Genomic DNA, 11,978 nt, shown 5'->3' on the forward strand with positions numbered 1-11,978 from the left:
CAGGTGCACTGGATGAATTCAGAGGTGAAATGAACTGCATCAGGTAAAACTTCTGTGAACTCATCTGAAAACACATCAGTGGCTCCTTTAACTCCACCCTGAACCACAGCTCCCTCCTCTGCTGCTGCATTGTTGTTTTCCTTGTAGTAAACTTAGTCACACTTGCACGGCTACTATAACTTTCTCATTACTCTCTTAAAAGGAACTGAGAGCCGTCAGTTCTTGAGAAGTTATTTCAATGTGTCTCTGTTAAAGTATAAATAACATGAAAACTGATGCTTCAACACTTTCCTGCATCACTTGTGAAAATCTTGATTTCCTGCTTGTTGTTGAAGCTGCAGCAGCTTGAGCTCAGTTTCATGTCTCTGTGTGCAGAAGAACTCATTTGAACTCACTTTCATTTAACATTGTTGTTCACAGATTTGTGTGTGTTTGAATGTGTTTCAGCCTTAATAGAATAGTGACAGTCTTCTTTTTATCATATCTGTTAACAATATCATCTGCAAATAAAGATATCTGCACCACTTCACTCTACTCTGTGACTCCTTCATGTACTAACAGTGTCATAATGTAAAGTGAATATTCTCTACTATGAATGTCTTGACTCTACTAGCAGTAAACCTTCCCTCTGGTGGCTTGAACAGCTCTGTTCTCTCTGGACACTAAAATATGTCTAATACAGATAGAAATGCAGCCAAAGTGAGCTGAGAATGTACAGAAATCTAATAACTCAGCTACTTTCAGAAGGTTTTGATGCACATGACCACCTACTCTGACCTAAAATGATGTCAATACATTTCACACATCTTAAATGTCCAACTAGTCGTGTCTACAGTGAGCATACAGCATGAACAACCTCCAGACCACAGGTGAAGTGTTGGAACTGTCCAGTTGAGCAGCACATATCATGGAGGCTTGATGCTGCTGTTGTACCCACATTCTCATCAAAACACTTCCCCTTCACTTCTCTGACAGAAATAAGTTCAGAGGAAGAAGGAGGAACCAACAGGTCTCAGACCACTAACATATGTGTGAAACACCTCAGTGTCACAAATCCACTGTGGGACTGGACATTACAAACCTGTTAAAGTGGAAAATGTGACATTTACAAGAAATTCAGTGAGATGGAAACCTTAATCAGACTAAGATTAAGAATGAGGATGTGACATCATATGAACCACAGGAAGTAGGTGCAGCTTCTCTCGACTAAAGCACGACTTTAGAAACTCAGATGATCATAAGAAGAGAGACAGAAGAAGGAGAGAGACAGAGAATCATGATGGTCCAGTTCAAATGGATTCAAATGTCTTTATTTGTGACAGCGATGCTTCAGTTCACAGGTAAGAAGATGTATATCACATATAGAAATGGAAGGTGCACTGCAACATTGTACTTTATTTAATATATTTGATTGAAGACAACAAAATGTGTTGTTTGTTTACAACATGGTGAGTTTAGTGAACTTTTAGAAACAAGGATAAAGAAATATCACAGATTTTTTCTTATTTCAGTTTATTTTCCATATTTTTCTCTGATCTTGTAAACAGGAGCAGCTGAAAACCTTCCAGCCTCCTTCACTGTCACAGTTGGAGATGACGTCACTTTGCCTTGTGAAAATCTGATAAAGCCTCAGCAAAAATGTGACAGTACTGTCTGGAGATTTATTGATCGAGGAAACAAACAAACAGTAGAGCTGGTTTCATTTGGACAGATCAAGAAATATGTCAAAGCTAAATTAGACAGACCGCAGAACTGTTCTCTGGTTATAAAGAAGGTCACAGAGGAAGACGTTGGTCGTTATAATTGTCAGCAATATAAATCAGACATACGTCAAGATCCAGACTCTGTGGTTTATCTGTCTGTTGTCTCCAGTGAGTATTTACATCATCATGTTTTCAGATCAAACTGTGAAACATTACAATAATTATGATCACAGTGATGAAGTTCATTTGATTCTTGTTGTCTTTCTCTCACAATATCTCCATCTTCACCAGTGACTGAACATCAGAACCATGATAAGGTGACATTAACCTGCTCTGTGTCGACATATGAACCATGTAGTCACACAGTGAAGTGGCTGTTTGAGGGTAAAGAGGTGAAAAAAGATAACCGAGGTGTAACTACATCACGGTCTCCCTGCTCTGCCTCTGTGCGTGCTCCATCTTATCATCACATTTACAAGTCAAGGTTTAAATATCTGAATTGTTCAGTGACTGATGGTGACAAAGAGCAGCAGCTGTTTCCCTTCAGACGTCAGTCATCAGGAAACAAACCAGGTGAGAATATGTTGATCTTCAAACTGATGTGAAGAATTACAGAAAATATTTGTTTATATAAGAATCTGAAGTTTTTAATATTACATCACAACACAAGTTTCCTACTGAACAGTTTGTTGAGTTGTGTTTATCTGTTCAGGTGATGAGACAACAACAACAACACCACCACCACTAACAGCAACAACTGAATCCAGTGACACCAGCAGAACAGAAGGAACCAACACAACAGGGTCTGGGACTGATGGTGCTTCATCAGAACCACAGAGTAGTTAGTGAACATTTTGATCTGCTTCTACAATCTGTTAGATGCTGACAGACACTTTGTGTCTCTGTGTTCTGCTTTATGTTGTTTCACCAGTAAATGGATAAATGACATTTTAAATTAGTTTCTGTTGTATTATAAGTTTTTTGTTGTCATAGCAACATACAGCTGAAATCTCAAGAAAGAATCAGTAAGTGGACGTTGAGTTCAGTGGGTGATGTGTTTTGTTTGCTTGTTTGGTCAAAGTAGATGAAGACTGTGTTCACACTGGATTCAGTCTTCGTACTAAAAGTGTCAAATTAAAATGACATGTCATCTCTTCAACAGGAAGCTGCAGCCAACACGCTTCAATTATTGTCATTATGTTTCCAGATTGGTGGTGGCTGCTCATCATTCTGGCTGTGGTCTTAGTGGCATTTTTAATCATTGTTGTGAAAGTCATCAGGAGGAAGAGAGCTGAAGGTGAGAGCACAGGTAAAACTTTTTTAAACCAGATGTTACAACTAAACTGGATTTTCTTTGTGGAAGCTAAAGTCAACTCTCTGTTTGTCTTTTCAGAGAACAACACACGGATGGAGGACGATGTTGTGAGTATAATATCCTGATGCTGTGAGATTGTGTAATTAAGTTGAAAAAAGGAAGTCAGATAACACAAGGGACTACACTAGAGGAGAGCATGAGTAGTCAGACAGAGGTCAAACCACCACAGATAAACTACTACACAACATGTGGACACGTCATTTGAAACATGAGAGACAGCATGAGCACGTTGGCAGAATTAAAAGAATTTAAAATAATGTTAGACTAGAACAGAATAAAGTGAAAAGTGTGAGTCACATTAAATCTACATGCTGTCCTCTCTGTGCAGGCTGAGCCTGGAGATGGAGTCTGCTACGCCTCCGTCAGCTACACCAGGAACACCAACAGGAGAGATCAGGTAAGAAAAACAGGAAATCTTCAGACTTCAAACTGAATTACTTTTGTGTTGTTGTTGTTTCATCGTGTTGTGTTCATGTGCTGCTGGATTTTATAAGGTTGTGTGTACTTGCATTAATCTGTATAATATAATATTGTGTAATGTATTTGTCGTGCTGTTTGTTTATTGTTTTCAGGCTCAGGGAAAAGATGGAGATGACGATGATGATGAAGCAGTGACCTACACCACCATCAAAGCTTCCTCTCTTTCTGCTGCAGCGTCTGCTGATCCCAGCGACCTGTACGCCACCGTCAACAAACCAAAGAAATAAGAGGCCACAGTGTCGTCACAGCTCATGTTGCTCCACTTGTTTTACATTGATAATGGATTTTAGTAAATGCTTGATGATCATTTGGAGGATTTTTTGCTGTAACAAGCCTTTTATCCAGCACTGGGTGCAGCAGTTTAACTAGCAGCACATTAGCACAGTATTATGTGGCTGCTTGAAATGTAAATAAGCTAATGAGATAATATATGGTACATTTTTCTTGATAATGTGTAAAAAGAGTAAATACCAGATTGGCTTTGTAGTGTAGGTATCAGTAAACAGGTTCTCTGAGGATCCCAGGTCATTTCATAAATCAGAGTACAGAGATCACACTTGTGTTTTACTTTGTGATCAATAAATCACAACCAAAACATTCCAAGGCACGGTTTTACAAAATTTTGAATATACTAATGTTTGACTTTAGTAAAAGATGTGTTGTCAGTTTGTATTTCCTGTTATTGTTAGATATGCAGTCATTTTAACACCTATATCTCTCTCAATAAATCAATAAATGAAGCAATTAACTGACTTGTGTATTTTCAGCCTCAACATTGAAGAAGCACTTATTTTTTTTTTGTAAAGAAACATCTATAAAATCTGTTACATCCTAAACTGCTTAAATATGATCAACACTGTAATTTTACTACCAAAAGCTGGACGGAGAGGGTCGGCTGCGACGACGGCGGCAGCCACAATATGCCGGTGGCACTCGCTGTCAGCGGGACAGAGAGGGTCAGTGGTGGTCAGCGGCAGCCACATCTCCTCCCGCCTACTCGCTGTCGGCGGGAGGAGAGGATGCAAGCCGGGGACGGAGAGGGTCGGTTCGGCCACAGTGACCTGCGTCAACAGACTCTGCAGAAATCCAGACCTTACCTGGTGATATTTGCTGAAACTATCAGGGGTAAAGTGGACACTGCAGAGACGGGTGTCGTCACGTAACGCGGCCATGATTTGCATGATTTCTGACCCGCCCATTAAATCATGAACACAGAAATGCTGAAAAACTGTTTGTGAGCCTAGCTCCAAAATTAAATTCTAAATGGTCGAATGGCTTTTGCATGTTTTAAGTAAACACATTTATGACCTGTTTAATGTGTTCAGAAGAAAATGGCTGATTTTGCTTTACACGGACTTTAACATAAACAGTAGTAGTTACCAGCAGGCTCCAGCAGGGGGAGCATACAGCTGTTGAGCGCCTCCTCATAATAAAGGTTACTGGTCACCTGAGCTTCAGGAGAATGTGTTTATCTGCTTAGTAGACTATTTGTAATACAGTATGTTCATTGTAGTGTGAGTGGGACATTTGGACACTTGCAGGGAACAGGATTAGTTTTGTACATGTATTGATAGTTATACACAACAGAATGAGACTTATTTTACATGTTGATCATGGCAATGTAATGACCATTGTAATATGTTCATAATTCATAGTTATGATATAGAATTGGATCATGTGTATTGAAGACTGCAATAACAATGCATTGCTTGTTTAATCAGTCCTTCAATTACCAGTTGAACCACGTAGATAAATCTAAATCACCACTGAGGCCATCAGCTGTCTGGCAGATTTCAGCATGGAAAACTCAAATCAAACATTCTGTGGTTGTGTGTGTGTTTCTGTGGTGGTTGGTTTGTATCACAAACAGTGCAGTGCAGTCTCTGCACCTTCAGCAGTCAGCTCATGTTGAACATCCTCCCACCTGCTCATATGGACTTATGTATATGGATTTATCACAGAATCGTTACACTCCATATCCTCATTGTGAGTCCTGATCATGATGCAGGCCGCATCCCGTGTTCAGAGTGCAGAGAGAAATTAAAACTGCCCTGGAGGAACATTCAGGACATGAGTAGTGGTACACTTCAGCCTCTTGTGGTTTAAATTAGTATAACAGAAAGAAACAAAATATGAGAAAATAAAAATGTTTTCACTGGGCTTCAGGACACAGAGGTGATGTAACAGGCTGAAGTCAGTATGAGGGTGGGACTTCTTCCTCATCACAGGAAGTAGATGCTGCGATTACTTTTCAGAAGTGTCAGTGTGAGACCGAGAGAGAAACACGATGGTCGAGTTCAGGTGGATTACATTTTCTTTATTTCTGATGCTGGTGGTCAGTTTGACAGGTAAGGACACAAAAAACTGCATTTATATTACCAATTATTACATATTCTTCTTTTAAATGAGACGGACAGGTTTAGTTTGTAACATGTTGAGTTCAATGAACTCTTTGACACTGAAAATGTAACAGTGATATTCATACTTATTTATGTGTTACATTTCACTCTCTTTATCTCAACAGCAGTAACAGGGAAGTACCCCTCCGTCGCTGTTGGAGTCGGAGATGAAGTAAGTTTGTCTTGTGAAAATGTGAAACACGATCAGGAGAGGTGCAACAGCACTACCTGGATCTTCTTTGGTTCAACAAAGGCAGTACGGCTGTTTGATCATGGGCAGATTCACAAAGAAGCCCAAACTAAATCAGACAGACTGAGTGTTAGAGAGAACTGTTCTCTGGTCATCATAGACATCTCCATCGAAGACGGCTGTGACTAGGCATGGGCCGGTATGAGATTCTGACGGTATGATAACCTTAGGCAAAAATATCACGGTTTCACGGTATTATGATTATAGCTGTAAAATGTGTATTTTGAATGTCTGTATTTAAAAACAAAAAAAGGAAAAAACTCTAAGCATGCTAGTTACCATATCTGCCTCAGTAAAAAAAGAAAAAAGTTACTATCATAGAGATAAAGAAAAGATAAGATATGGTAACTACCATCTGCCTCAGTAACAAGCTCATTTCACTTATGTCAGACGCTAATACGCTCATTCATTTCAAGACAACCTTAACTTTACCTTTTCTCTCACAGTATCTCCATCTTCACCAGTGACTGAACATCAGGAGGCTGATGATTGGACTTTAAACTGCTCTGTGTCATATCATGGATGGTGTAGACACACAGTGAAGTGGCTGTATGTAGGTAAAGAGGTGGCTGAAGATGAAGACATGACGACATCACAGACTAACTTCTCAGCTGCTGTGACGTTTCATGATCTCAAGAAGTCAAAGCATCACGAGTCCTTTGAGTGTGAAGTGACAGAAATTTTCACTGGAAAAGTTCAGCAGTTTACCTTCAGCCGTCAGTCCTCAGGAGAGAAAACAGGTGAGCTGAAGGTGAGAACAACCACAGATGAAACTGTTGTGAAAAGGAATGAACTCATTAAAATCACTTCAAAATATTTAACTTTTTTTTTTTTTTTTAATGTTTGTTTAGATCTCAGGTTTTAATCTTACATCATTCTTTGTCATTCATTTGATGCAGATAAATTATTGTTTGTTCTAACTAAATAGTTTGTTGCAATTTGTGTTCATTAAGGTGATGATGCACAAACCACAATGTATACAACAACCACAGTGTCAACAACAGGTAATACATGTTAGTGTTGTAGTACTCGAGTCCGGTCTTGGACTCAAGACCGGTCTTGAGACCATTTTTTGCTTACTCGGTCTCGTCTCGGTCTCCAAAGCAAAAATACTCGGAGGCGTTCAATGACACAAAATAAGAAAAATTCATAATTCCCCTCAAGGATCAAATTAAAGTAATGAGCCTGATTTGAAATGTAAGGAGGAGAAAGTTCAGATATATGTGTAAGGTTTTCTGTTTAGGACTAAAGAAGTGCTTGCTGCTCCTGAGAGGAGGTTGGATGGATGAAGATGTGCTGATTTTCCTCGACACAATATTCTCTGAAGCCTCTGTAGCTAAAGATTCCAAAGATTTACAGCAGTGAAATATTGTGTTGATATTCTGTTAATGTGACTAGATAATTTTATTTGTGTCAATTCATGAGTGAAATCAGCTGCTGCACAAACAGCTAAAATCACTGAGGTGTTGCAGAGCTTCAGCTCCAGGACTGAAGAGCTGCTGTAAGTCCTACAAACCACCAGATGTCGCTGCGCTTCAAATCTCTTTTTCTGCACCAATAGAAGGAAAGGCCCAGAGTTTTATAAGACTTCACTAGAATAAACAAAAGACCTCAGGTGCCCTAGATGAATTCAAAGGTGAAATGAACTGCATCAGGTAAAACGTCTGTGAACTCATCTGAAAACACATCAGCGGCTCCTTTAACTCCACCCTGAACCACAGCTCCCTCCTCTGCTGCTCCATTGTTGTTTTCCTTGTAGTAAACTTAGTCACACTTGCACGGCTACTATAACTTTCTCATTACTCTCTTAAAAGGAACTGAGAGCCGTCAGTTCTTGAGAAGTTATTTCAATGTGTCTCTGTTAAAGTATAAATAACATGAAAACTGATGCTTCAACACTTTCCTGCATCGCTTGTGAAAATCTTGATTTCCTGCTTGTTGTTGAAGCTGCAGCAGCTCGAGCTCAGTTTCATGTCTCTGTGCAGAAGAACTCATTTGAACTCAATTTCATTTAGCATTGTTGTTCACAGATTTGTGTGTGTGTTTGAATGTGTTTCAGCCTTAATAGAATAGTAACAGTCTTCTTTTTATCATATCTGTTAACAATCATCTGTTAATAAAGATATCTGCACCACTTCACTCTACTCTGTGATCTGTGACTCCTTCATGTACTAACAGTGTCATAATGTAAAGTGAATATTCTCTACTATGAATGTCTTGACTCTACTAGTAGTAAACCTTCCCTCTGGTGGCTTGAACAGCTCTGGTCTCTCTGGACACTAAAATATGTCTTAATACAGATAGAAATGCAGCCAAAGTGAGCTGAGAATGTACAGAAATCTAATAACTCAGCTACTTTCAGAAGGTTTGGATGCACATGACCACCTACTCTGACCTAAAATGATGTCAATACATTTCACACATCTTAAATGTCCAACTAGTCGTGTCTGCAGTGAGCATACAGCATGAACAACCTCCAGACCACAGGTGAAGTGTTGGAACTGTCCAGTTGAGCAGCACATATCATGGAGGCTTGATGCTGCTGTTGTACCCACATTCTCATCAAAACACTTCCCCTTCACTTCTCTGACAGAAATAAGTTCAGAGACAGAAGGAGGAACCAACAGACCTCGGACCACTAACATATGTATGAAACACCTCAGTGTCACAAATCCACTGTGGGACTGGACATTACAAACCTGTTAAAGTGGAAAATGTGACATTTACAAGAAATTCAGTGAGATGAAAATCTTGAGGAATCTTAGGAATGAGGATGTGACATCATATGAACCACAGGAAGTAGGTGCAGCTTCTCTCGACTAAAGCACGACTTTAGAAACTCAGATGATCATAAGAAGAGAGACAGAAGAAGGAGAGAGACAGAGAATCATGATGGTCCAGTTCAAATGGATTCTAATGTCTTTATTTGTGACAGCGATGCTTCAGTTCACAGGTAAGAAGACGTATATCACATATAGAAATGGAAGGTGCACTGCAACATTGTACTTTATTTAATATATTTGATTGAAGACAACAAAATGTGTTGTTTGTTTACAACATGGTAAGTTTAGTGAACTTTTAGAAACAAGGATAAAGAAATATCACAGATTTTTTTCTCATTTCAGTTTATTTTCCATATTTTTCTCTGATCTTGTAAACAGGAGCAGCTGAAAACCTTCCAGCCTCCTTCACTGTCACAGTTGGAGATGACGTCACTTTGACTTGTGAAAATATGATAAAGCCTCAGCAACGATGTAACAGTACTATCTGGATCTTCAGTGGTTTAGGAAACAAACAAGTAGTAGAGCTGGTTGGACATGGGGAGATTGACAAAGATGTAAAAGCTGAAGACAGACTGAGTGTTACAGAGAACTGTTCTCTGGTTATAAAGAATGTCACAGTTGAGGATGTTGGTCTTTACGTCTGTCAGCAGTACAAATCAAGAGGAGCTCAAAGTTCTTCAGACTCTGTGGTTTATCTGTCTGTTGTCTCCAGTGAGTATTTACATCATCATGTTTTCAGATCAAACTGTGAAACATTACAATAATTATGATCACAGTGATGAAGTTCATTTGACTCTTGTTGTCTTTCTCTCACAATATCTCCATCTTCACCAGTGACTGAACATCAGAACCATGATAAGGTGACATTAATCTGCTCTGTGTCGACATATGGACCATGTAGTCACACAGTGAAGTGGCTGTTTGAGGGTAAAGAGGTGGATAAAGATAACCGAGGTGTAACTACATCACAGTGTCTCTGCTCTGCCTCTGTGCGTGCTCCGTCTTCTCATCACATTTACAAGTCAGAGTTTGAATTTGTGAAGTGTTCAGTGACTGATGGTGACAAAGAGCAGCAGCTGTTTCCCTTCAGACTTCAGTCATCAGGAAACAAACCAGGTGAGAATATGTTGATCTTCAAACTGATGTGAAGAATTACAGAAAATATTTGTTTATATAAGAATCTGAAGTTTTTAATATTACATCACAACATAAGTTTCCTACTAAACAGTTTGTTGAGTTGTGTTTATCTGTTCAGGTGAGGAGACAACAACAACAACAACAACTGAATCCAGTTACACCAGCAGAACAGAAAGAACCAACACAACAGGGTCTGGGACTGATGGTGCTTCATCAGAACCACAGAGTAGTTAGTGAACATTTTGATCTGCTTCAACAATCTGTTAGAGGCTGACAGACACTTTGTGTCTCTGTATTCTGCTTCATGTTGTTTCATCAGTAAATGGATAAATGACATTTTAAATTAGTTTCTGTTGTATTATAAGTTTTTTGTTGTTATAGCAACATACAGCTGAAATCTCTGGAAAGAATCAGTAAGTGGACGTTGAGTTAAGTGGGTGATGTGTTTTGTTTGCTTGTTTGGTCAAAGTAGATGAAGACTGTGTTCACACTGGATTCAGTCTTTGTACTAAAAGTGTCAAATTAAAATGACATGTAATCTCTTCAACAGGAAGCTGCTGCCAACACTCTTCAATTATTGTCATTATGTTTCCAGATTGGTGGTGGCTGCTCATCATTCTGGCTGTGGTCTTAGTGGCATTTTTAATCATTGTTGTGAAAGTCATCAGGAGGAAGAGAGCTGAAGGTGAGAGCACAGGTAAAACTTGTTTAAACCAGATGTTACAACTAAACTGGATTTTCTTTGTGGAAGTTAAAGTCAACTCTCTGTTTGTCTTTTCAGAGAACAACACACGGATGGAGGACAATGTTGTGAGTATAATATCCTGCACAGATGTACTGCACATGTTACACAGGTGGTTTAATTGTACCCTGACTGCATCTATGTTCAGTGAACTGTAAGATGCTTTTTGACCAAACTGTGTTTATTCAGGGACTGACCTCAAACCCTGCAGTGACTCATTCTGCTCCAGAAACCAGTCAGGGCACGGTGAGATCACACGCTGCCGTCTTGATGCTGTGAGATTGTGTGATAAAGATAAAAAAAAGGGAAGTCAGATAACACAAGGGACTACACTAGAGGAGAGCATGAGTAGTCAGACAGAGGTCAAACCACCACAGATAAACTACTACACAACATGTCGACACGTCATTTGAAACATGAGAGACAGCATGAGCACGTTGGCAGAATTAAAAGAATTTAAAATAATGTTAAACTAGAAGAGAATAAAGTGAAAAGTGACTGAAACTGAATTACTTTTGTGTTGTTGTTGTTTCATCGTGTTGTGTTCATGTGCTGCTGGATTTTATAAGGTTGTGTGTACTTGCATTATTCTGTATAATATAATATTGTGTAATTTATTTGTCGTGCTGTTTGTTTATTGTTTTCAGGCTCAGGGAAAAGATGGAGATGACGATGATGATGAAGCAGTGACCTACACCACCATCAAAGCTTCCTCTCTTTCTGCTGCAGCGTCTGCTGATCCCAGCGACCTGTACGCCAGCGTCAACTAACCAAAGAAATAAGAGGCCACAGTGTCGTCACAGCTCATGTTGCTCCACTTGTTTTACATTGATAATGGATTTTAGTAAATGCTTGATGATCATTTGGAGGATTTTTTGCTGTAACAAGCCTTTTATCCAGTACTGGATGCAGCAGTTTAACTAGCAGCACATTAGCACAGTATTATGTGGCTGCTTGAAATGTAAATGAGCTAATGAGATAATATATGGTACATTTTTCTTGATAATGTGTAAAAAGAGTAAATACCAGATTGTCTTTGTAGTGTAGGTATCAGTAAACAGGTTCTCTGAGGATCCCAGGTCATTTCATAAAGCAGAGTACAGAGGTCA

The 11,978-nt window shown here is 39.2% G+C and overlaps 2 protein-coding genes across 3 annotated transcripts; both read left to right on the forward strand.

Annotated features, from left to right (window-relative positions):
• Positions 1 to 1,170: 1,170 nt before the first annotated feature.
• LOC115574553 (uncharacterized) lies at positions 1,171 to 2,601 on the forward strand. Its single transcript, XM_030406154.1, has 4 exons — positions 1,171 to 1,340; positions 1,548 to 1,871; positions 1,995 to 2,276; positions 2,416 to 2,601. The coding sequence occupies exons 1-4, from the start codon at positions 1,232 to 1,234 to the stop codon at positions 2,547 to 2,549; spliced, it is 849 nt and encodes a 282-aa protein (XP_030262014.1). The 5' UTR covers positions 1,171 to 1,231; the 3' UTR covers positions 2,550 to 2,601.
• Positions 2,602 to 8,990: 6,389 nt separating this feature from the next.
• On the forward strand, positions 8,991 to 11,731 carry LOC115574549 (uncharacterized). 2 transcript variants are annotated; one of them, XM_030406148.1, is made up of 8 exons: positions 8,991 to 9,160; positions 9,369 to 9,701; positions 9,825 to 10,106; positions 10,246 to 10,356; positions 10,723 to 10,824; positions 10,909 to 10,937; positions 11,059 to 11,115; positions 11,517 to 11,731. In XM_030406148.1, the coding sequence occupies exons 1-8, from the start codon at positions 9,052 to 9,054 to the stop codon at positions 11,637 to 11,639; spliced, it is 1,146 nt and encodes a 381-aa protein (XP_030262008.1). In that variant the 5' UTR covers positions 8,991 to 9,051; the 3' UTR covers positions 11,640 to 11,731. The 2 variants fall into 2 exon arrangements, with proteins under 2 accessions (XP_030262008.1, XP_030262009.1); XM_030406149.1 differs by lacking the exon at positions 11,517 to 11,731 and having other exon boundaries at positions 10,909 to 11,100.
• Positions 11,732 to 11,978: the final 247 nt, after the last annotated feature.

This window comes from Sparus aurata, chromosome 22 (genome assembly GCF_900880675.1).
Source record: "Sparus aurata chromosome 22, fSpaAur1.1, whole genome shotgun sequence".
NCBI lineage: Eukaryota > Metazoa > Chordata > Actinopteri > Spariformes > Sparidae > Sparus > Sparus aurata.

Bases quoted from the DNA above. Each gene is read 5' to 3' on its own strand.
- LOC115574553 (XM_030406154.1), top strand. From the start codon at position 1,232: ATGATCATAAGAAGAGAGACAGAAGAAGGAGAGAGACAGAGAATCATG. The intron at 1,341-1,547 runs GTAAGAAGATGT...TCTTGTAAACAG, and splicing joins AGCGATGCTTCAGTTCACAG to GAGCAGCTGAAAACCTTCCA. The intron at 2,277-2,415 runs GTGAGAATATGT...TTATCTGTTCAG, and splicing joins GTCATCAGGAAACAAACCAG to GTGATGAGACAACAACAACA.
- LOC115574549 (XM_030406148.1), top strand. From the start codon at position 9,052: ATGATCATAAGAAGAGAGACAGAAGAAGGAGAGAGACAGAGAATCATG. The intron at 10,107-10,245 runs GTGAGAATATGT...TTATCTGTTCAG, and splicing joins GTCATCAGGAAACAAACCAG to GTGAGGAGACAACAACAACA. The intron at 10,825-10,908 runs GTAAAACTTGTT...TTGTCTTTTCAG, and splicing joins AGCTGAAGGTGAGAGCACAG to AGAACAACACACGGATGGAG.